The following is a 25,435-nucleotide window of genomic DNA, read 5'->3' on the forward strand; positions in this document are numbered from 1 at the left end:
TTTTGCTTTCAGAAATTAGCGCCTACCCAAAGGTAGGCGCTAATTTCGCCGGGCACCAGGAAAGTGCACAGAAAAGCAGTAAAAACTGCTTTTCTGTGCACCCTCCAACTTAATATCATGGCGATATTAAGTCGGAGGTCCCGAAAGTTTAAAAAAGTAAAAAATAATTTAAAAAAAAAAAATTTTAATGGGCCCGCGGCTGGCGGGTCGAAAACCGGACGCTCAATTTTGCCGGCGTCCGGTTTCCGAATCTGTGGCTGTCAGCGGGCTTGAGAACAGACGCCGGCAAAATTGAGCGTTGGCTGTCAAACCCGCTGATAGCCGCCACTTCCGTCAAAAAAGAGGCGCTAGGGACGCGGTAGTGTCCCTAGTGCCTCTTTTTACCGCCGGGCCTAATTTTAATAAATTAAAATACTGAATCGCATGCACAGGAGAGTGGCATGTGCACGCGCCGGGAGAGCCGGCGCTCGCCCGCTCTCCCGTGTTTTTACTGTATCAGTCCGAAGGTTTGCACACCCTCAGTTTTTGCCCAAATCTCCCTGGATATCAAGTTCTACAAAACTAGGTCCCCAACATAAGAAGACACTTTTCTGCATCTCACTCAATTTGACCTCCTTGGGTGGAGGAGTTCATAACAGTTTTCTTGTTAAGGCCTTAAAATCTTTTGGGGTATATGTTGAGAACCGATCTGCTAAATACTTTGCAGCCAGTACATGTAAATCTTTAAAAACTAAACTAAGAATCCTAAAATTGATTCTAAAAGAGACAGGCAACCAATGTAAAGAACTTAATACAGGGAAACGTGATCCCTGGGCTTTAACCCCTTAAGAGCACAAGTGACGGTGTTTTGAATTAATTGCAATCTATGCAGCTGAATTTTAGTCACACCTAAGAACATAAGATATGCCAAACTGGGTCAGACCAAGGGTCGATCAAGCCCAGTATCCTGTTTCCAAAAGTGGCCAATCCAAGTCATGAGTACCTGGAAAAAAACCCAAGCAGTGAAAAAAACCCAAGCAATGACTATTCCCTATTTATTAACAGCAGTTTATGGACTTCTCCTCCAGGAACTTATCCAAACCTTTTTTAAATCCAGTTACACTAACTGCCTTAACCACATCCTCTGGCAACGAATTCCAGAGTTTAAATGTGGATTGAGTAAAAAAAAAAATAAAAAAAAAAAATTCTCCAATTTGTTTTAAATGTGCTACATGCTAACTTCATGGCGTGCCCATTAGTCCTTTATTATCTGAAAGATTAAATAACTGATTCACATTTACCTGTTCAAGTCCTTTCATGATTTTGTAGACCTCATTCATATCCCCCCTCAGCCATCTCTTCTCCAAGCTGAACAGCCCTAACTTCTTTATCTTTTCCTCACAGGGGAGTCGTTTCATGCCCTTTACCATTTTGGTTGCCCTTCTCTGTACTTTCTCCAGTGCAAGTACATCTTTTTTGAGATACGGTGACCAGAATTGTACACAGTACTCAAGGTGCACTCTATTGAGCGATACAGAGGCATTACGACATTCTCCGTTTTATTTGCCATTCCCTTCCTAATAATTCCTAGCATTCTGTTTGCTTTTTTGACCGCCACAGCACACTGAGCTGTCGATTTCAATGTAATATAAGGTGTTTCAATAATCTAACCAGTTAGTAATTCTGGCATGAATATAGTAGCCAGATTTTCTCGAGATGGATGTGGTTGAACATTGTGATCTCGGTAAGCCCTCCTAATGTGTCACATTAGTAGGCAGCACTACTCCCATGGTTGGGAGTGGGTTTTATGGCCCTACAGATTCCTCCTGCCTCTTTGGGCTTCTAACTCAGTCAGCACAAGGGCTAGGATCCAGCATTAGTAGCCTTCATCTGCAGCTACCTAGGGCTGTTTCCCCTAGTTTATACCCCTCCCAAACATTGTAAAGACGGCCCTTGGCCATAGGCCAGTGTTCCTTCTTGAACACTGCAATCAAGGGCACTAGGCGTCACCAATGCACGATGACTGTGATTCCTCTCCTCCTCCCAGGGACTGTGAACGTTGCTTCAGTTGCATCTTCCAGTCCCAGCAGACCCAGGGGATGGAAACCTGAGCTAGGAGTTACACAGAGGTCCCGCTGCATAGCAGTGCAGCACTGCCACTCAGCCACCGGGCCAGCCCAATTGAAGTGTTTTAATGAACTGGCATTTGAAATATAAAAATATTGGAAAGACTCCCTTTTATATTGTTTTTCATTTTAATGTTTCTCTAGCAACAAATAAGTACTTGAAGGGATTTTAAAAAACACTTCTATCTGGGCCATTACCGCCATTATATATTTCAGTAAATCTGAAAACCATTGTGTTGCTCATGGTTAGAACTGTGTGTTAGTGCTTTCCCAATACTACTAGAGTATGAATATAGCATAAGCAGCTAGGAAATGACTTGGGAAGGGCTAATGATTTTTTTAAATAGTGGGGGGGGGGGGGGCAAATGGCCACCAAGGTGTTAATGATCAAAAGACAACGACAAACCTTTTCCATAGGAAAAAAATCAGCAGAACCAGGGGTCACGATTTGAAGCTCCAGGGAGGAAGATTCAGAACCAATGTCAGGAAGTATTTCTTCACGGAGAGGGTGGTGGATGCCTGGAATGCCCTTCCGGAGGATGTGGTGAAGACCAGAACTGTGAAGGACTTCAAAGGGGCGTGGGATAAACACTGTGGATCCATAAAGTCAAGAGGCTGCCAATGAAGAGTGGGTGACTCGCCAGAATGATGGCTACTGCCTGGAGTCAATACCCTTATTCAATAAACGTACACATGCTTACTGTGACTCCAACATCGCTCTAAGCTTCAACAGCAAGAGGAAATGTGGAAAAAAGGATTCACACTCACAAAGCGGGGAGTAGCTGGCTTGTTACGGCGGTTACTACCCCAAATCAAATAAGCCTGATACTTCACTTTCGATGCACATCCAGCATGGCTCTCTGCTTCAACAGCATGGGAGAAGACTGATACTTCACGCATATCCAGCATAGCTCCCTGCTTCAACGGCAGGGGAGAAGAAAAACAACCAATAAGGGCTGTATAACATAGTCTGGGTAAAACAAATAAGCATGGGTGTAGCTTGCTTATTGCGGCGGCTACTACCCCTAACTAATCAAGCTAGATATTTCACTTGGATGCAGCTCCATCACTGCTCTCTACATTAAAGGTGGGGGTGGAAGGGAAATAGAACCAAGAGCTAAGAGAAACAGATAAGTATGAGAGAAAAAATGTGTGAAGCTTGCTGGGCAGACTGGATGGGCCATTTGGTCTTCTTCTGCCGTCATTTCTATGTTTCTATGTTTTAATCAAAAGAGCATAGCTTTTATTTCTAGCAAAATATGAAACTAATAAGATAATGCATCTAGCACCCTTGGTTGCCAAAAACCTTATGCCACCATAAGGAATATCCGAAACAAATCCATAATTAAACTATTTTCATTTTGAAAACCTAGGTGCTAGAGCCACTGGCAGAGAAATTCTAACCAATATACCGGTATATGAATAAGCTTGCAAAAAGCTCCCTCTAGTGCTGAGAGACTGAAATTCAGCTACCTTTAGGTGTAGATTACAGGAACCACGGACCATGAGGTAGCCAGGCTGATATCAACAGACTACAACCCCCTTCCACTCTCCCGAGAAACCAACTGGGACAGTGCCAGCACCTTTGTGTTAACCAAGTATCATCTAGCAAGGTCATGGGAGCCCAGCAGACCAGATGCTAAGGAAGCAGTCTCACTGGTTTTGGTGGCTGTTTAGTTTACAGAGCTTGGTGTCAAAACATGAGGTAGGAGGGAGAAGGGGGTGTTAGGTGTTAGAGAATGTATGTTTCCTTACTTTATCCAACTCAGATTGACAGAGAAACAAACAGGAAAAAAAAAGCAAAACCAGACCTGGAAAAGCATACATTAAAACAGAGCTTGCCAATTGAGGTCACAAGAAAAGGGTTCTTTGCTTCCCACACAGACCTCCACTCACCCTCCCTTTAGACCTCCGCTCCAACCTGCAACGGACAGGATCGATCAGCATGGGGCCTACGAGGGTGCCCTGACCCTTGTCGCCACCCTTGCTTCCACTTCTACTTTCCCATTTTGGGTGATCGGGGAGGAGGAAGGGGGTGAGGGAAAGGAGGGAGTAGAGGTCTGCTATTTTGTTCTGTTGTCATAGGGTTGTGCAAATTTTCAAATGTTAACATGGGGTCTTACCAGATTAAAAGTTTGTTAAAACTTCTACAGCTGGGATTTAGCCTTAGCAGTGTAGACAAGAATATCTGGGCAGAGCAGATGTGTCAATTAGTATTTTTGTCCAGAAATGCACTGGAACAAGAGTTGCACTCAGCACTTGTAAGACTGATTTCTAAAAAGATGGGTGTGTGTTAAAATTACCCCTCCCCCAGGCAGCCGGACTGGCGAAACACAGTCCGTGTTGGGGGATTTGTTTGTACAATATCTTGTTGAATTAAGAGCAGCCGCTTTGACAAATAAAACTACATATGAACCAAGACTAACAAGGATTTGCTTGCACTTAAATTAGTATTTTTGTGCCATCATTTACTATGCTTTCTGTTTGTCCCCTGCTGGGAGGCCTGATCAATCAGAGAAGCTGCTAGCTTATCTAGTTCTAACTTAGATTTATGGAACGCCCAACCTAAAAAAGCTCTGGGAGATGTGCTGTAAGGTGAAAACAAAAAACATAAAATTATATAACAAATCAGAAACATCACATATCTCAACAATCAAGTTTAAAACTAACAAAGCCATCTAAAAATGAAATAAAAATCAAATGGCACTATATAAAAGCTTGAACTACAGCAGATTTCAAAGGGCCCTAAAGGGACAGAGTTCCATCCACAACACTGAACCACAGCAAGAGAAAGCGTTTTCCTTTGTGTCAGCCAGCATAACCTTTGCTGGAACTTCTAACAAGATCCAGTCAGAGAAACACAGCAATCCATTAAACGGGATTCCACGTGCTCGGATAAGAGATCATTCAGGGCCTTACAGACCAGGAGCAGAAACTTGAACATGGCTCTAAACATAACTGGGAACCGATGCAAGGATTCCAGAGCTGGAATCATGCAATCATAAGTTCTTAGGCCAAACAGCAAGTAAACTGCAGAATTTTATACCTGCTGGAGAACTTAGTTGTCTGAGCGGCAGACCCACATATAGGGGTACATTTTAAAAGACAGCGCGCGCGCGCGTACTTTTGTTCGCGCATCAGGCGCAAAAAAAAGTACGCTGGATTTTATAAGATGCGCGCGCATCTTATAAAATCCGGGGTTGGCGCGCGCAAGGGGGTGCACATTTGTGCAACTTGCGCGCGCCGAGCCCTGCGTGCGCTGCCCGGAGCGGCCTCGGAGGGAACTTTCCTTCCACCCCCCGGCCCTATCTAGAACCCCCCCCCCCCCACCTTTATCCGCCGGCGCGGCACTCGGCGACGCCCCCGGACCGCCCACACGCCCCCGAACACGCCCCCGATCCAACACCACGCCCCCAAACGCCCCTTTTTGCAACCCGGGGACTTGCGCGCGCCGCTGAGCCTATGCAAAATAGGCTCAGCGGCGCGCGCAGGGGGGGTTTTTTTTAAAAGGGTTACTTGCGTACCTTATGCGCGTAACCCTTTTAAAATCCGGCCCATAATGAATTACAATAATTTAGCCTCACCAGCAGCAACACAAGTTGTCTCTCTTAAAAAATGCTTGGAAATTACATAAGTAACTTTAAGTGGAATAATAATGTTCTAACAATATTACTAATGTGTTATGAAACACCAGGAGAGAATCCAAAGTTATGCCCAGGATTTTTACTTCTTCACTCGGGGGGGGAGGGGGGAACAACTTCATCTGTCTCTACTAAACATCGATGACAAGGAACAATCCAAAGACGAATACCACAGTCATACAAAAATGCAGTTTTTAAGTAATTTAAGCTGAGTTTATTAATGTTCAGCCTTGTTTGAACCTCAATTAGTCACTAATTAAGTTCTTTAACCTGATCTAATCAATTACATTCCAGATTGCAACATATTTGGACATTATCTGTGTTCCACTGCCTTAATGATTCTGCCCACTGGTAAAAGATAAATATCAGTAGTAAAAAATGTGGGCGAAAGAACAGAGCTTTAAGGAACTCCATGCTGCAGGACCTGTTAAACCCTAGCCTGAAGGAAAGACCTGAACCAATCAAATAAGGTGCCCTTACCACAAATCAGGTTAGCAAGATGGCATGATCCACAATAATGAAAGGTAAACCAAGGTACAAAAGGACCATTACGGTATCCAGACCAATGTGCAGATCCCCACCAACTTCAGTAATGTAGGGACAACTCAGGCCACCATTTTCTGTGCATATCTTAACAGCGCTTGTTCTCTCTGAACCAAATAAGCTGGAAGAAAGGACAGCAAATATTATGGATATTCTTCTATATGCAACAGAACTGAGAAATGCATACATTGCAGAACTTTGCACAGCTTATAAAACATAACCTTAGCACTGCCGTCAGACTTTGTACTTCAGCCTTGCCTAAAACAAACAGCTTGGACATTAATTGGAGGACTCTTACTTCTAGTATCATTTTGAGATCATGAAGTTCTCCATGCAAAAAAATTAACTCAACACCTTCGTTAAAAAATAAAGTGAAAATCTTCCAATAAAATCTGTGCTTGGCCCTCATCCAGATGCACTGACTATGTCTGTTCACTGACTATAAAAGTAAGAGAAACAAAGGAGCCAATACACAGGCCGATACAGTAAAAGTCACGGGAGAGCGGGCGCTCGATTCAGTAAAAAAATATTCAAATTAGGGCCCGCGGTAAAAAGAGGCGCTAGGGACACTAGCGCTTCCCTAGAGCCTCTTTTTTGACAGCGCTCAATTTTGCCAGCGTCGGTAGTCAAACCCGCTGACAGCCACGGGTTCGGAAACCGGATGCCGGCAAAATTGAGAGTCCAGTTTTCAACCTGCGAGCTGTTTTTAATTTTTAGTTATTTTTAACTTTTGTGACCTCCAACTTAATATTGTCATGATATTAAGTCGGAGGGTGTACAGAAAAGCAGATTTACTTTGGGTAGGTGCTAACTTCTGAATCGCACGGGAATAATTAATAGGGCCATCAACATGTATTTGCTGAATAAGGGGTAAAGCTAGCGAGTCAAAAGCGCGCGGCCAAACGCGGGTTAACAGTGCACTCCGTCAGAGCACACTGTACTGTATCGGCCTGTTTATCAGTTAAAGCTCTTGGGACTGGCATCCCTGCTTGCCTGATCTCCAGTGTTCAAAGAGATGCAGACCTGAGATGCCTGCAACAAGCCACTGAGTCTTCCTGGCCTACAGATGAAGACAGATGTTGATGTCTCACAGAGAAACTATCCAGCATGTCTAGTCTCTGTTTGCCAGCTTAGTGAGAGTCAAACTAAGTTAATTAAGGAGGTGTAAAACTACTCTTAGTTATTTGACCTTTGAGAGGAATTGGCTAAAATTAAGGAAACCTCCATTAATTTACAACATCCAGAAAATCTTCTACCACACCTACAAAGGAGCCAAAAAAAGCAGACAGATGGGTCACAGTGGACTCTAGTAGGGCAAAACCCATGACACACAGATCTCCTCTTCCAATCATACCCATGCAAATTGCCTTCACAATATTAGAAACAGATAATACTCTACAAGGTGTATCTCAAGTGATAGCTGAGCTGAAAAAAAAAGACACCCATTGTTCATAGAAATCCAAATGCACCAAAACAAGAACTCACGGGGGAGGAGTTAAGATGGCAGCATAGCGAGGACTTGTGGAGAAGATGTCTTTTTATTTGCTGGAATTTCATTTTTTCTTACTAATGCCTCCTAAATGAAAGGGGAAGATTTGAGTTTATCCCCCGGTTGCCCTCCCCTCTCCTATTCAACAACTGGAGATTACCAGCTTTATGTCCTCACCAGCATCTTGTCCAGGGGCTGAGGAGCCTGGAGTGCGGGGCGGCGTGGGAGCGTCACCTGTGCCGGCAGAGGAGGCATCCTGAGTCCAGACCTTAGACAACCACCGGAGCAGAGAATAGGTGTCGAGAACTCCTCTGAGGCTCCTGGAGATGACATTCCTTCTGGGTCTGAAGAAGAGGGAGTCTCCCCAATTGGGTGAGAGAGGAACAGACACAGATGGCCTGGTTCTAGATGCCCGGGAGATCGGTGTGGTAGGTGCTGTAAGAGGAATTCCTACCTATGTTGATAACATCAACAACGGCAGCGGTGAGTTGTTTAAAATCCCTTCTCGACCTGCAATGGTAACTTTGGAGGCCCTGTGGGACCTCGTGGCTGGATTTGGGAGTAATTTAAAGGCCCTGAATGTTAAAATGGATTACTACACTATCAAATTCCAAAAAAACATTCAAGATATGGAAAATCAGGTACATTTGATGTCTTCCAGAATATCTGAATCTGAAGGGAACATTAAGAAAGTTCAAGAATTTAACGCAGCAACCGTGAAAGATCAAGAAGTTTTGGGCAGATGGCTAGAACACCTGGAGAATAATATCAGGCATCTTAACCTGAGGATTCTTAATTTCCCAAGGATAGTTGGAAAGATCCCGTTTACCACTTTAAAAAAATTATTTCAAGAGGTCTTGGGGTTTTCAATGGACTCTTTACCTTCAATAAACACTTGCTTCTTCCTACCTAAGTCCAAAACTCCTAGAACAGCAGCTGATATGCCATTTCAGAATGATTTAACTAACTTTCTTGAAAATTCTTCTATCGAGGTTATTGATAGAGGAACATTGTTTCCTTTATTTTTCTCTGGATGTAAATGCTGTGATGAAAAATTACTTTAGAAAATATCCAATTACTTTTTATGCCTCATCTGTAAAAATATTTCCTGATTTATCCTCGATTACACAAATTAGGCGAAAAGATTTTCTAGCAATTTGTCAAGAAGTTGTTGCTCTAGGATTTTCCTTTTTATTACATTTTCCATGTAAATGCATTATAAAAAAAGGAGAAGAGTGTTTTATTTTCTTTACAGCTGAACAGTTAAAACTGTTCGTAGAGTCCCAGAAACTCCTCACTTCATCCCCGATGCCTTCATAATTAATAAGTTGTAATGCTGGAAGTCTATGTTAAGCCATTAAACCTGAGCAGATACCTGTGTCTTTAATCTCCCTATAAATTTTCCTTTTCTTCTCCCCCTCTTATTGTACTTCTGTTTAGTAAGGGTAATTTTCACATTATTTAAAGTGAATTTACATATTTGAAATTACTGTAATTTTCCACAAATTTCTATACAAATCAAAGTTATGGTTGTTTTGTAAAAAAAGAATTATATAGAAATCCAAATGCACTGTTAAGAGATCTCAAAACAGAAAAATCCTTCTCTTTGGGGGGGGGGGTGGGGGCAGGGGAAAAACTTGGAACGTAGCAGTAATGACAAATGCCTAGCAGAATCCTCAGCTAGCTACAAACTAGATTCTTTGTACTATCACAAAATAATGGAATTCAGACCCTGATCTTATAATCCGTTTGGGTACCAATGAACTGACAATGAACTGCCTGGAGATAATACCCTTATTCAATAAACATACACATGGTTACTGTGACTCCAACATCACTCTAAGCTACAACAGCAAGAGGAAATGTGGAAAAAAGGATTCGCACTCATAAAGTGGGGAGTAGCTGGCTTGTTACGGCGGTTACTACCCCAAACCAAATAAGCCTGATACTTCACTTTCAATACATATCCAGCATAGCTCTCTGCTTCAACGGCAGGGGAGAAGAAAAACTGATACTTCACGCATAGCTCTCTGCTTCAACGGCAGGGGAGAAGAAAAACTGATACTTCACGCATATCCAGCATAGCTCTCTGCTTCAACGGCAGGGGAGAAGAAAAAAGGATTCGCACTCACAAAGCGGGGAGTAGCTGGCTTGTTACGGCGGTTACTACCCCAAACCAAATAAGCCTGATACTTCACTTTCAATGCATATCCTGCTTCAACCGCAGGGGAGAAGAAAAACTGATACTTCACGCATATCCAGCATAGCTCTCTACTTCAACGGCAGGGGAGAAGAAAAACTGATACTACACGCATATCCAGCATAGCTCCCTGCTTCAACGGCAGGGGAGAAGAAAAACAACCAATAAGGGCTGAATAACACAGTCTGGGTAAAACAAATAAACATGGGTGTAGCTTGCTTATTGCGGCGGTTACTACCCCTACTACCCCTAACTAATCAAGCTTGATATTTCACTTGGTTGCAGCTCCATCACTGCTCTCTACATTAATGGTGGGGGTGGAAGGGAAATAGAACCAAAGAGCTAAGAGAAACAGATAAGTATGAGAAAAAAATGTGAAGCTTGCTGGGCAGACTGGATGGGCTGTTTGGTCTTCTTCTGCCGTCATTTCTATGTTTCTATGTTTCTATGTTTCTATAAATGAAGTTAAAAAAGTACAGAGCAATTTCCAGCAAGATATTAGCATTTTCAAAGATATCAAAGATATTGTGATATGGCTGCATTGTGCTTCCAAGAAGGCATGAGATAACTTGCATAGAGTAGCAATTGCAACTCTAAAGGGGACACCGTGGGATTAGGGGAGGGTTTCATGCAGGAATTTGATCTACTTTGGGAAGACTGCACAAAGTGATTCCTGGATAGACTAGATGGGTCTTTTTGGTCTTTAGCTGCCAAAAAATACTATATTTAAGAGTAGATAGCCTCCATTGAATTAAATCTGTGCAGACAACAATAGAACTGTGACAGTACAGCTAATTGTTTTGCAGCACAAAATCAATTGCTAAATCAATTGTTTTAACTTATAAAACTCTTCATCATTAACTTTAGATAAACTTAAGGTATCCCTGTTCTTATCAAAAACAAAGTTGATCAACAATAGCTGAATAATTAATACATTCAAACACTCTAACTCAGGAGTCAGGAACCTTTTTGGCTTAGAGAGACATAAACGCCACATATTTTAAAATGTAACTCCATGAGAGCCATACAATATGTTTAAAACTAAATACAAGTAAATGTGTGCATTTTATGTAAGATCACACTTTTAAAGTACAATAAGTCTCTGAAAATATTACACCAGGCCTTAAGACACCAATACATCTCCTATTAGGAAAACGGACCAAGTCAGGCTGCTATAGAGTCCTACACAGAAACTACACGCCAGCAGAAAACATCACCTGAATCACGTGCTGTCCCTCACCTAACATAGAATAAAGAGACCAAAACGCATAACAAGAAGCATGCAGAAAAAAATGAATTGGAAACCGCAACAAGCCAGAGTCTCTGTATGCAGTGTAACAAAGGAAAAAAGAAACATCACCCATCCTTATAAAACAAATCAAGAAATATAAAATCATCAGCAGTAAAACTGTACTAACAAAAAGAACATATTTCGAAACAGCTGAGTGGAATATCCAATAATTAAAAACTCATATAAAACATTTCCAGATACCAACAAAATATTTCAAAATAGCAGACACAAAGACCCAGTAATGAAAAATAATAAGGATACAAACATTTTTTTGCTCTGCATACCTGGGAACGTTTGATATCCAGGTGTCCTGAGATTGTTCTGAATTAGCAGGAGGTGGGGTGGTTTGCTTGGAACTTTCTCCTCTCTCAGTCACATACCAGCGCTCTCTCTCACACTGGCTCTCAATGACACACCTATACACACATGCTCTCAGTACTCACATATACACATGTTTTTTCTCTCTCACTTATATAGGCTCTTAATTACACATTTACACACATGCTGTCTATCTTTTCACGCTTACACACACACACAGGCTTTCAATCACATAAATACATGCTGTCTTTTTCTCTCACACACAGACTCTCATTCACATGCTTACAAACATGTCCTCTCTTTCTCTCATTTACACACAGGCTCTCAATCACATACTCACATGCTCCAACACCTAAACCAGCTCTCAATCACACACAGACACACATGATCTCTCTCTTACTTATACACACAGGCTCTTAATCATACATACACATGATTTCTCTCACACACAAAGGATCTCAATCATACACACATACTCTTTCACACAAACAGGTTTTCAATCACAAACTTACACATACAGGTTCCCAATGGTAAACTTACATTCATGCTCTCTCTCTCTCTCTCACAGGCAGGCTCTCAATCACAGACATACTCTCTTTCACATGTACAGGCTCTCAATCATTCACATACATGCAATCTCTCTCACACACACACACAGGCCCCCCCCCCCCCCCCACGGCCCGGAAGAGGAAGTGGAGAGTATCGGGTGCCTGCGCGGCAAGAAGAGGCCACGCTAGTGCGCTTGGCATCGGCCCGAAGAAAAGAAGACTGCAGCGCGGCTCGGAGGAAAATGAAGAGGTTCAACCGCGGCCGATGGGACTTCGCCTCCGCGAGGGCTGAAAATGAAGAGGTTAGCGTTGGGAGGAGGCTGCTGCTGCCGCGGGTTCCCGGGGTGGGGGAGAGAGAGAGTGAATGAGCGAGCAAACATGAGCGAGCCAGATGCAGCCCTCAAAAGAGCCATATCTGGCTCGCGAGCCATGGGTTCCCGCCCCTCCTCTGGCAACAAATTCCAGAGTTTAATTGTGCGTTGAGTAAAAAACAACTTTCTCCGATTAGTTTTAAATGTGCCACATGCTAACTTCATGGAGTGACCCCTAGTCTTTCTATTATCCGAAAGAATAACCGATTCACATCTACCCGTTCTAGACCTCTCATGATTTTAAAGACCTCTATCATATCCCCCTCTCAGCCGTCTCTTCTCCAAGCTGAAAAGTCCTAACCTCTTTAGTCTTTCCTCATAGGGGAGCTGTTCCATTCCCCTTATCATTTTGGTAGCCCTTCTCTGTACCTTCTCCATCGCAATTATATCTTTTTTAAGATGCGGCGACCAGAATTGTACACATTATTCAAGGTGCGGTCTCACCATGGAGCAATACAGAGGCATTATGACATTTTCCGTTTTATTCACCATTCCCTTTCTAATAATTCCCAACATTCTGTTTGCTTTTTTGACTGCCGCAGCACACTAAACAGACGATTTCAATGTGTTATCCACTATGACGCCTAGATCTCTTTCTTAGGTTCCATATTAGGTGCTACAACCCAACATTGTGTAACTATAGCATGGGTTATTTTTCCCTATATGCATCACCTTGCACTTATCCACATTAAATTTCAACTGCCACTTTGATGCCCAATTTTCCAGTCTCACAAGGTCTTCCTGCAATTTATCACAATCTGCTTGTGATTTAACTACTCTGAACAATTTTGTATCATGTGCAAATTTGATTATCTCACACATCGTATTTCTTTCCAGATCATTTATAAATATATTGAAAAGTAAGGGTCCCAAAACAGATCCCCTGAGGCACTCTACTGTCCACTCCCTTCCACTGAGAAAATTGTCCATTTAATCCTACTCTCTGTTCCTGTTTTTTAGCCAGTTTGTAATCCACGAAAGGACATCGCCAGCTATCCCATGACTTTTTACTTTTCCTAGAAGCCTCTCATGAGGAACTTTGTCAAATGCCTTCTGAAAATCCAAGTATACTCCATCTACCGGTTCACCTTTATCCACATGTTTATTAACTCCTTCAAAAAAGTGAAGCAGATTTGTGAGGCAAGACTTGCCCTGGGTAAAGCCATGCTGACTTTGTTCCATTAAACCATGCCTTTCTATATGTTCTGTGATTTTGATGTTTAGAACACTTTCCACTATTTTTCCTGGCACTGAAGTCAGGCTAACCGGTCTGTAGTTTCCCGGATCGCCCCTGGAGCCCTTTTTAAATATTGGGGTTACATTAGCTATCCTCCAGTCTTCAGGTACAATGGATGATTTTAATGATAGGTTACAAATTTTTACTAATAGGTCTAAAATTTCATTTTTTAGTTCCTTCAGAACTCTGGGGTGTATACCATCCGGTCCAGGTGATTTACTACTCTTCAGTTTGTCAATCAGGTCTACCACTCGCTGACACCTAATTGTGGATCTTAATCTACAAATAGACTGCTTGTATTTTTTCATAGATATTGGCACTCTAGCTCCTAATAAAAACATTTTATAAATTAACACATAGTGCCATTGCACAAAGTATTTGGGAGGTGAGGATAACAAAAGCAGAAATTAAGTAAGGCCTATATTATTACAATGGCCAGAGAAAATGGACAGACTAGATAGAAAATGACTAGCTAAGTGTTCAAGGCCTAAGAGGCCAATAGTGCCACGAGAATGGGCTCTTACAGCAAAAGATTTTTATTGCATTAATTGGTCATTTACATGTTACTTAAATGCCAAAGTAATTTTTCTGCTTGTTTGCAGGAAATCACAGATTTAACGTAAAAAAAAAAACCAACAACCCTATACCTCCCCACAGTTTATTTAATGTGTACAAAACTAGGTTTTTGAGCAAAATGTATTTGGCTATGTAAACATAGCTAATGAGCTACTTTGCATAATTATGCAGCTCATTACCTTTTTTGTATAGTCAGCACAGGCAAATTTGCAAATGAAAATTTGCACATGAAAATCGCTGATTAAATGCAATAAGGTACGTTATCAGAAAATTTAGCATACAAAATTGTTTTAAAGAACATAAAGCAAAACCAAGATCCATTGAGCCCAACATCCTGTCTCAGACAATGGCTAATCCAAATTGCAAGAATCGGGCGGTTCCCAGAGAGTAGATTTAATGCCTGTTACTACCCTAGAGATAGCAGTAGCTTTCTTCAGTCTACCTGGCTAATAATGTTTTACAGACTTTTCCTCTAGGAATTTGTCCAAACCTCTTTTAAACACTGCTATGCTAGTCGCTTTGACCATGTCATTTGACAAGATTGCATGCTGAGTGAAAAAGTACTTTCTATGATCTGTTTTGAATCTGTTGGTTGAAATTTCATGGAGTGTCTCCTTGTTTTAGTATTATTTGAAAGGGTAAATAACAGTCTTATTTACCTTGCTCATGATTTTATAAACCTCTATCATGTCCTCTTCTCAGACATCCTTTTCCAAGCTTAACAGCCTTAGCCTGCATAGACTCTGATAACAGGAGAGATGCTCTATCCCCTTTTATCATCCTCCTGTGTACCTTTCCTAGTTTCAAGAAGTGGGGTGACCAGAACTGCACACAGTATTCAAGATACAGTTGTACCATAGCTCAGTAATTTGCCCATGTTTTAGTAAATCAGCATTTTAATTAAGAGGAAGCAACTCTGGTAAGTCGTATAAAGATAAGTCATCAACTGTTTTCTTTTAAAGCACCTATAAACTGTACATTTGTAGATGGTTTACCAAACCTTTATTATTTTAAAATGCACCATAACCCACAGTGGAAGACATACACATCAGAAGAGGTTGGGCCACATGGACCATGGCCTGACCAACTTTGGATAGGGCAGTGAATCAATTAGAAGGGCATATCAATTAGAAGGGGATATCCACAATAAATATGCATGAGATAGATTTGCATACAGTGGAGGCAGTGCATGCAAATCTCTCATGCATATTCACTGTAGATATCTTGAAAACCTGGCCTGTTTGTGGCAATCGAGGACTGGAGTTCACCATCCCTGATCTAGCCCTTCCTATATAATTACACCACGGGCGAGATGGGGCCAAGCCTAGGAGCAACAGCAGGGTTGCATTCAACCCTGCTGTTGCATCTCTACCTAGCCCCATTGGCTGCTAATCTGTGTGTACTAATCAACTGGCAGCAGCTCCTCAGTCCTCTTCTTCTTCCCCTGTCTCATGGGCCAGAGTGTTGCACTAACATGCTTTGCTCTGTGCAGTTATAAGCATAATATGCTGTTCCATGAGCAGAGGAAATGGAACGGGCCCCAGGAGCCACAGATTGGCAGACAGTAGGGAGGAGAACAATGTGCTGGCCATGGCTCAAACTAGGGACTAGGGCACAGGTGGCAACTCTGGTCCTCGAGGGCCACAAACAGGCCAGGTTTTCAGGATATCCACAATGAATATACATGAGATAGTTTTACATACATTGGAGGCAGAGCATGCAGATCTATCTCATGCATATTCATTGTGGGTATCCTGAAAACCTGGCCTATTTGCAGCCCTCGAGGACTGGAGTTCGCCACCCCTGGATTAGGGGATTGGTGGTGAGGCCATATTTAAAATGTGCAAGCATGCCAGAAGTGTTGTGGGCTGTGTGTGGCAATTCAAGAGAGCATGAAGTGTGTGTGAGCAAGTGTGTGTGAGCAAGTGAGGAGATCAGGGATGCATGGAAAAGTGAGTGAGAGGATCAGGGATGTGGAGTATGTATGTACAATATACAAGTGAAAGGACTGGCACTAGGAGGTCAGGTATATGTGGATTCACCGTCCTCCTGGATCCTCCTTATATCTCCCCTCATCCCCCTTTCCTTGAGCTTCTTCTCCCATCCCTGCATTCCCTAACCCAGCGCTTCTCAACCGGTGTGTCGCGACACACCAGTGTGTCGCCAAACACCGGCAAGTGTGTCGCATCTCCCGGTGTCCCACTGCCCTGTTGTACTTTCCTTCTCCCTTTTTCCAGCCCCCGCGGGCCAATTGGAAGCCTCCTTGCTTCCTACTCCCGCGCAGGCCAATCAGAGGCCTCCTCCCTTCTACCTGCCAGTGGGAGTAGGAAGAAGGGAGGAAGCCTTTGATTGGCCGATGAGGCAGGCATCGCAGAGCCCAGAGGTGGGGTGGGAGGAATGGCAGTGTCAAACCCCGACGAAGCAAGGCCACCATGGGAGCCCATCCCTGTGGTGGTGAAGAGGAAAACCCGGCCCCGACGAAGCAAGGTTGCCACGGGAGCCCATCCTTGTGGCGGCGAAAAAAGAAGGCCCACTGGAGTAAAGCCACAACGGAAATGGAGCCCATCCCTGCAGTGAAGGAAGAAGTAGTTTTTGGTGAGAGCTTGTGTGTCTTTGTGTGAATGGGTGTCTAAGTAAGAGCTTGTGTCTGTGGGTGTGAATGGGTGCCTAAGTGAGAGCTTGTGTCTGCAGGTGTAAATGGATGCATGCGTGAGAGCTTGTGTCTGTGGGTGTGAATGGGTTTGAGCTTATGTGTATGGGTGTGAATGGGTGCCAGGGTGAGAGCTGGTGTGAATGGGTACTTGGGTGAGAGCTGGTGTGTGTGGGTGTGAATGGAAGCCTGGGTGAGAGCTTGTGTGTGTGGGTGTGAATGGAAGCCTGGGTGAGAGCTTGTGGGTGTGAATTGGTGCTTGGGTGAGAGCTGGTGTGAATGGGTGCGAGAGCATTTGTGTGTGATTGAGAGAGAGAGAGACTTGTCAGGGAGGTGATGTGTTTCTGTGTGAGAGAGAAAGACTGGTCAGGATGATGACTGGTGTGAAATAGACTGAGACTGGTTGAGGGGTCTAATTGGGGGGGGGGGGGGGGGGGGGGGGGGGGTGAGTGACTGGTTGTGGGCGCTAAGGAAGAGGACTGTGATGACAGAGCTTCAGCAGCCCTTGCTGCTTCTGGTGAGTGCTATTGGCCTGGAACGGAAAGGAGTAGGAGAGTTGCTGGAGAGGATAAGTAAAGGTGGCTTTTTAAATTAATTTTTCTTGATTGACTTCCATTTTAATTATTGGGTATTATGCGGTCTACTGTTTTGAAATATTTTATTGATATTTGGACATGTTTTAATAATTTTTATGAGTTTTTAATTGTTGGATATTATTCTGTTCAGCAGCTGTTTTGTAACATTTTTAGTATAGCTTTACAATTATTTCTGTGGGGGGCTCTATAGCAGCTTGGCTTATTCTGATTTCCCAATAGGAAATATATTTGTGTTTAGGGCCTGGTTTAATAGTTGTATTTCTTAGATAGGGTTGTTACTGTTTGAGTGTGTTCCATAATACAGGTGTAACTTTGTGCGGGTTAGTTTGTGTGCATTATTGCAAATCCTGAGAGTCTGTAGGTGCTATATTTCTCTTTCCATTTCTCCAAGTTCGCACTACATGCAAAGTGGCTTTCTTGGTTTTCCATTCCAGTTTCTGTCTCCATATTTATAATTTGTGGTTTTTCTGTACTTCGTGAAGGTCAGTTCTGGGTGTGTAACCGAGGTGAGGTATTTTACTAGCATGTAGGCATTTGTATCAATCATATTTGTTGTGTTTTCTCAATAGGATATGCATTAGTGGTAAATTGGAGAAATTACTTACCTGATAATTTCGTTTTCCTTAGTGTAGACAGATGAACTCAGGACCAATGTGTACAGTGTGCTCCTGATAGCAGTTGGAGACGGAGTCAGATTTCAATCTGACATCAGCACTACATATACCCGTGCAGGAAGCTCTGCTCTTCAGTATTCTCCTCGAAAAGCAATTGTGGCTATATGTGCGTTTGAATAACTTGATTAACTTGGTTAACTTGATTAACTTGCACTGGTTGACGTGAATTCTAGCTGGAGACCACCAGTGCACTCAACCGAGAAACGCGGACACCCGGTAATTATGGGTGTTTTAACTCGGGGTAAAGCGTGGCTTACCCGTGCTTGCCTTGCTCTCGGGGATTGTCACTCGAGGTTTCCGTATTCTGAGGCGGGATACTGAGTCCATCTGTCTACACTAAGAAAAACGAAATTATCAGGTAAGTAATTTCTCCATTTCCTAGCGTGTAGCAGATGGACTCAGGACCAGTGGGATGTACAAAAGCTACTCCCGAACCAGGTGGGAGGCTGCCCGCGGCCCACTTTTTACTGCCCTTGCAAATGCTGTGTCCTCCCGGGCCTGGACATCCAGGCAGAAGAACCTCGAGAAGGTGTGAATGGAGGACCATGTCGCCGCCCGACAGATCTCGGCTGGTGACAGCATCTTGGTTTCTGCCCAGGACACTGCCTGGGCTCTGGTGGAATGGGCCTTGACTTGTAGAGGTGGAGGCTTCCCTGCCTCTACGTAGGCCGCTTTGATTACTTCTTTGATCCAGCGGGCTATGGTTGCCCGCGAGTCCGCTTCCCCTAGTTTCTTCCCGCTGTGAAGAACGAATAGGTGGTCCATCTTTCATAAGGATTCCGACCTTTCCAGGTATCGGACTAGTAGCCTGCCGACGTTAAGATGGCGAAGGCGACGAGAGTCTTCAGAGTCCTTATGCTCGTCTGGAGATGGCAGTGAGATGGTTTGGTTTAGATGGAAATAAGAAACTACCTTTGGAAAGAAGGAAGGGACAGTGTGTAGCTGTATGGATCCTGGTGTGAATCTGAGGAATGGTTCCCGATAGGATAATGCTTGAAGTTCGGAGATGCGACAGGCTGAACATACTGCCACTAGGAACGCCATCTTCAAGGTTAGAAGCCGCAGAGACAGCCCATGAGTAGGTCTGAAGGAAGCTTCCGCTAGGAAGTCTAGTACTATTTTGAGGTTCCATAGGGGTACCGGCCACTTTAGTGGTGGTCAGATCTGTTTGACACCTCTCAGGAAGCGGGAGATGTCTGGGAGTGAAGACAGACTGATGCCGTCCACTTTGGCTCTGAAGCAAGCCAATGCGGCCACCTGAACCTCGATGGAGTTGAGAGACAATCTCTTCTGTATGCTGTCCTGCAGAAATTCCAGGATCGTGGGGATTTTGACTGTCCTTGGAAGTATGTCGTGGTCTTCACACCAGGCTTCCAATATTCTCCATATTCGTATGTAGGTTAGAGACGTGGAAAACTTGCATGCTCGGAGCAAGGTGTCAATCACTGCCCCCAAGTATCCTCTCTTCTTCAGGCACGTCCTCTCAATGGCCAGACCGTAAGAGAGAATCGAGTTGGGTCTTCGTGGAGGATCAGTTCTTGGTGGAGCAGATCCCTGTGTGGAAGTAGGGCCAGGGGGCTCCCTTCCAGAAGCCTTTGCATGTCTGCATACCATGGCCTTCTTGGCCAATCCGGGGCCACTAGACGTATTAGCCCCTTGTGGTGTTCTATCTTGCGGATGATCCCGCCCAGTAGTGGCCATGGAGGAAAGGCGTACAGCAGGTCTTCCTGTGGCCAGGTCTGGATGAGGGCGTCGATCCCCTGGGATTGTGGGTCTCGTCTGCGGCTGAAAACGTTGGGAACTTGGGTGTTGGACCGGGTTGCCAGAGATCCATGGCTGGAGTTCCCCAGCGGTTTATTATCAATTGGAATGCCGAGGTCGACAGCATCCATTCCCCTGGGTCTAGACTTTCTCTGTTGAGGTAATCCGCAGTGACGTTGTCTTTTCCCGCAATGTGGGCGGCTGAGATCCCTTGCAGGTTTGCTTCCGCTCACGCCATTAGGGGGTCTATTTCCAGGGACACCTGTTGGCTTCTTGTTCCTCCCTGGTGGTTGATGTAGACCACTGTTGTAGTGTTGTCCGACATGACTCTGACCGATTCTCCCCGGAGTCTGTGACTGAATTGCAGGCAGGCTAGTCTGACTGCTCGGGCTTCCAGTCGGTTGATGTTCCATCCCAACTCTTCCTTGTCCCATTGTCTTCCTTGTCCCTGGCAGTGGGCTCCCCACCCTCGTAGGCTCTCATCCGTGGTGAGCAAGACCCAGGTTGTTGGGAATAGCCTTACTCCCTTGCTCAGATGGTCTTCTTGTAGCCACCATAAGAACTGGATCATGGATGTGACGTCCGACCTGGTGCGCACCTCAGCCAGGGGCGTCTCATCCATTGTGGCAACCAGAAGACAACTCTGGCCCTGAAGCTGGTAAGCCGAGAGGCCGGTAACTGGAGGCGAATGGTGTAGTCCTGGGACATTGGGTTCTATCGTGACAGCAGGGAACGTTGTAGTGGTCGCATGTGAGCCCTTGCCCATGGGACGACTTCTAGGGTCGATGTCATGATGCCGAGGACTTGGAGGTAGTTCCATACCATGGGGTGAGCGCCGTTCAACAGTTTTCTCAACTGGTCCATCAATTTTCTTCTCCTTGTAATAGGAAGGACGACCTTGTCCTGTTGAGTGTCGAACCGGACTCCCAGGTATTCTAGTGATTGGGAGGGCTGCAGGCAGCTCTTGGTTGTGTTTGCGACCCACCCGAGATTCTGCAGTAGATTCTTGACTCTGGAGGTCGCCTGATGACTTTCTTCTGGAGATTTTGCCCTGATCAGCCAATCATCCAGGTACGGGTGAACGAGGATTCCTTCTTTCCTCAGTGTCGCTGCCACTACCACCATCACCATGATTTTGGTGAACTTTCTTGGCCGGTGGTGCCATGATTTGAGCACGTGGGGGTCATTCAAAACTTGTCTGTACGCCTATATGCACGCACCGGGAGGCTTAGATCTACGCTCCTTCGAAGATGTGCGTGCAAGCTGCTGAATATGTGCGTGCAGGCCACTATGTGCGCCTAGTAAGAGGTGCGCACGGCTTAATTTGTGCACCCAGTGCCGTTGAGCGTGCCGCTGTGCGCCCGGCTCGATTGTGCGGATAATACGGCGATCAAGGGGGGGGGGGAGATGGCACCGGCAACCATGCGGGCAAGATGGCGACCCCCCCCCGGAGGATCTCCACGAGGGAGGACCCTCGTACCGAATCGACAGGGCTGCTCAACAGACGATCTGTGCGGCTATCCGAGTCTTGGAGACCAGAGACTTTAAGAAAGTTTTCTACCTTACCTTGTCTTGGCGCTTCCCGGTCTCGTGCCGGGCGGTCTCCGGCTGCAGGGGGAGAGGGAAATACCTTCACCGCCGCGCTCGGTATTGCACCCGCTGCCTCCCTGGGAACCGGCTACCAGACCGAGGCTTACTTCTGAGGGATCTCGAAATCACCTCAGGAATTCTCGACTGGGGGAGGGACCCTTAGGTATCACCGCAGGAGAGCGGGGCTCGTCTTGTAGAGGTAAGATTTGGGGAATTTTCTTTCTTCTTTGGTTGGATTTCCTAACGCTGTGCAAGCATGTGTAGAGTCCCAAACTGCTAAGGAGACGGAGAAATACTGAAGAGCAGAGCTTCCTGCACTGGTATATGTAGTGCTGATGTCAGATTGAAATCTGACTCCGTCTGCAACTGCTATCAGGAGCACACTATACCCATTGGTCCTGAGTCCATCTGCTACAAGCTAGGAAATTAAATTACTGTCTTTTCATAAGGAAGGCTATCGTGCTTGGTAGTAAAGGGAGTTTGTTTTGCTTTTACTGAGATGTCATCAGAACCAGAATATCTTTTTTGTTTGGCGAGTTGTACAGGGTAATGCCCTAGGATCTGCTCTGCACTCATTGCTGGGGGTTGAGGGGATTCCTGTGGATGCAGAGTGCGTGTTTACATTTAGCCCCGTGATGGTCACATGTTCAGTGTGTCACACATGTGAGAACCATCTGTCAGGTGTGTCCTGGCTAAAAAAAGGTTGAGAACCACTGCCCTATCCTTTTATCCCTCCTTCCCTGAGATCCCTTTTTCATCTCTCTCCTCAAAGATCTTCTCCTCCCCAGATCCTGATCTTAACACCTATTCTTTATACCTCTTCTCCCTTGCTAGCATCTATCACTACCTCCCCCCCCCCCCCCCCCAAAAAAAATACAAAAACAGGAATGGGCAAGGAGGAAGGAGATAGGAGAGAGAATATGGAGTGGTGATAGAGGCGGGGGCCTCCCGACCAAAGAGGTGTTTTACTGTTCCTAGTGGAAGTGCAACTGCTTTCTTGCTCTGTGCAGAGAACTGATGGAGGTGGAGAATATGTTAACCTACAGGGCAATTTCATTGAGTGAACACCTCCAGCATTTCTGTAAATTATTCATATTGATTTGATTGATTTGAGTACAGAGAGGATATTGGCTTTACCCGGGGTTACAACGGACTTGTAGACCAATTTTCTGATCGTACCTGATGAGAGGCTCCAGTGGCTCTCCTAAAACCCAGATTTGCAGAACAGCTCTAGAGCTAACATGCTAAGGGATGTAAAACCCACTGGTGGGGATTCCTGCAGGGACACAATACCTTGTACTTGAAGCCGACTCCCTGCAGCAGCTCCCTTAGGGCCGCCTTCGCCATGTCCTTTCCGGGCTCGTCTGTCACGAAGTGCAGATTGAGAACCTCGCTGGCCTCCAGTTTACCAGACCTGACCAGGGAGCCCAGCGCCAGGCGGAACTTGGGGCCCAGGGCTGGGTTCTTGTCCGCCTTGGTGCACATCATGAGCAAGTGCAAGTCCTGCTCTCCCCGTGGCTCGGAGCTCTTGCTCTTGGCCGGGCTGGCCTCGGGCTCGGGGCTGGGGCTCTGCGCCGCCTGGCTCTCCTTGATGCGTTTGGTGGTGCTGGAGAAGTTCTCCCGCTCGGAGCCGAAGTAGTAAAAGGCGAAGACGGCGAGGGCGCCGGCGAGAAGGAAGGCACTCTGGTGGGAGCGGAGGCTGCAGAGCCGGGCCATCGCTGGTCCTAGAAAGCGCATGTTCGGCTAGCGAGGGCGCGCCCGCGGGGGCCCCCGGCACACGGTCTCCTGAGAGCACCGGGACCGCCCCGGGATGCTGTGAGCGGGGAGGCTAATTCATTTTCCTCACTACGTCGGACACTGTCTTTTTAAGGGGCACAGGCTGCCCCATTTGTTGAGTGTTTTGGGGTTTTTTTTTTTTGCTAGCAAGGCCACGGCCAGGATTAGGTGCGGCTCCTGCTACTAACACCAGCGTCAGGCCCGGGGAGGGGGGTGGGTAGCGGGAACTGCGGGACCCCCCTGACGGGAGAACGAGAAGCAGCGGCAGTAAACGCCGGGAAGATCTGACGGAACAGCAAAAGAGCAGCGGCGGAAGGACGAGTGCAGCACAGAAACTACACCGGCGGGAAACGAGAGCGTTACTCACTAGGAGCTGAAACGGCGGGGAAGTGGACCGGCCCCGGCCCCAAAATGCAAACATGAAAGGATTGGGCATTGCTTTGAGAGGGGAAGGTGCTTTGTGTTTGTGCAGCGCAAAGGGGGAACCCGACTGCAGTAACTAAGTCAAAAGGAAAATCCCTACTATTAAACAATAATTAAGAGAGAACTGAGATTTGGTGCCCTTTAAAGTTGTTTAAAAGGGGTACTGCAGGGGCAGGAGAGCGTCATAAAAAGTGCAGTTTTGTTTCCCACATCTGAAACAAAGATGTCTGTACCTTTTCTATTGGTGCTATACTGCTCCTGGGGACAGAAATGATCAAGAAGATGGCATGACTCCCTTCTGAAGGCAGGCTGAATAAATTAGGACTCCAGCTTAGCGAGGCACTGGAGAGGAAATATGACAGATTTATAAATTCGTAAGTGGTGTGAAACATGTAAATAGGAAACAATTATTTACTCTTTTGAATAGTAGCAGAGGACATTCTATTAAGCCGATACATTGAAGCCCACACAGCTGAGGGCAGTTTTACTCTTGGTTGGTTGCGCGTATTGGACACACGGCATCCACTATCTCGTATAGAATAAGGGGTTCAGTGCGTTCAACCCCCGCCCGCAACTAATAGCCTCATCACGCGCACGTGATGAGTGCTATTAGGAATTCACCTCAGAAACAGAAAAAAAACAAAATTGTGCGCCTAATACACATATCTTACGTTCAGACATTAACACCTGTCCTTGCGTTAATTTCTGAGCAGCCTCAAAAGTGTACAGAAAAGCAGAAAATACTGCTTGTCTGTACATCCACTGACTTAATACCTCCATAATATTAAGTTAGAGGAAACAAAAAGTAAAACAATTTTTAAAAATTTTTTTTATAAAGGGTGCCAGTGGGTCAGATTAGGAAAATGGACACTCAGTTTTACGAGCACCCGTTTTCCTAACCCTTGGCTGTGCACAGGTTAGGAAAATGCTCATAAAATTGAGCGTCCATTTTCCAATCTCACTGACAGCCACCTCTCCTGGGCTTCCACTGCTAAGGAGGTGCTAGGGGCACAGATTGGTCCCTAGCGCCTTTTTTTTTTTTTTTAGCCCAATTCCTCATTTAAATACAGTATCCTGGGCCCAGGAAAGGCGGCTAGGCACACATTAGGAAGGCGGGCTCAACTGAATCTTACACAACAAATTAGCCAACAAAAGGGAAAAAAAAATTATCATCACTGTGACCAGTACACAAATAAATGGAGAGAGGAGTACATAGGGACAATGTAAAGGCATTAGGTGCCCTAGGTGAATGTTCAGTCTTGCCTTGCTTCCCAAAAGCCTTACCTATGGGCAGCAGCTGCAGCACAGTGTCTCTCTCCTTCCACCCTGGCTCTGGCACAGAACTCCTCTCTCCTTGCTTCACCCTCTGCGCCCCCTAATCGTAATGTTCAGCATCCAGTTTCTCTTCCCCTAATTCAATGCCTAGTATACCAGCCCCATTCCCAATCTTTTGTCCCTTGTTCAGTGCCAGCATCCTCGCCCCACTCTCTCCCCCTAAATTCAATACATATTATACAAGCACCCCCCCCCCCCCCCATCTTTTGTCCCCTTTTCACAGAGCCAGCATTTTCTCTCCCCATTCTCATCTGTCCAGAATACGCTCTCTCGCCCAATTGCTCAGGACTTTAAAACCCTAAACCCATACC

The 25,435-nt window shown here is 45.3% G+C and overlaps 1 protein-coding gene across 4 annotated transcripts in view; it reads right to left on the minus strand.

The window, feature by feature from the left end:
• Nucleotides 1-24,073, minus strand: part of XXYLT1 (xyloside xylosyltransferase 1) — a 529,386-nt gene extending 505,313 nt beyond the window's left edge. For 2 of the 4 annotated variants that reach the window (XR_003858535.1, XM_029615069.1), the window contains exon 1: nucleotides 22,884-23,772. Coding sequence is in view for 1 of the 4 variants with exons in the window: in XM_029615069.1 (XP_029470929.1) it covers nucleotides 22,884-23,327 (444 nt within the window). In the remaining 3 variants the exon portion in view is untranslated. Of the gene's footprint in view, nucleotides 1-22,883; nucleotides 23,773-24,022 lie in introns of those variants that run through there. The other 2 variants (XM_029615071.1, XM_029615070.1) reach the window with 2 other exon arrangements.
• Between the last annotated feature and the right edge of the window lie 1,362 nt (nucleotides 24,074-25,435).

This window comes from Rhinatrema bivittatum, chromosome 9, assembly GCF_901001135.1.
Source record: "Rhinatrema bivittatum chromosome 9, aRhiBiv1.1, whole genome shotgun sequence".
Taxonomy (NCBI): Eukaryota; Metazoa; Chordata; class Amphibia; order Gymnophiona; family Rhinatrematidae; genus Rhinatrema; species Rhinatrema bivittatum.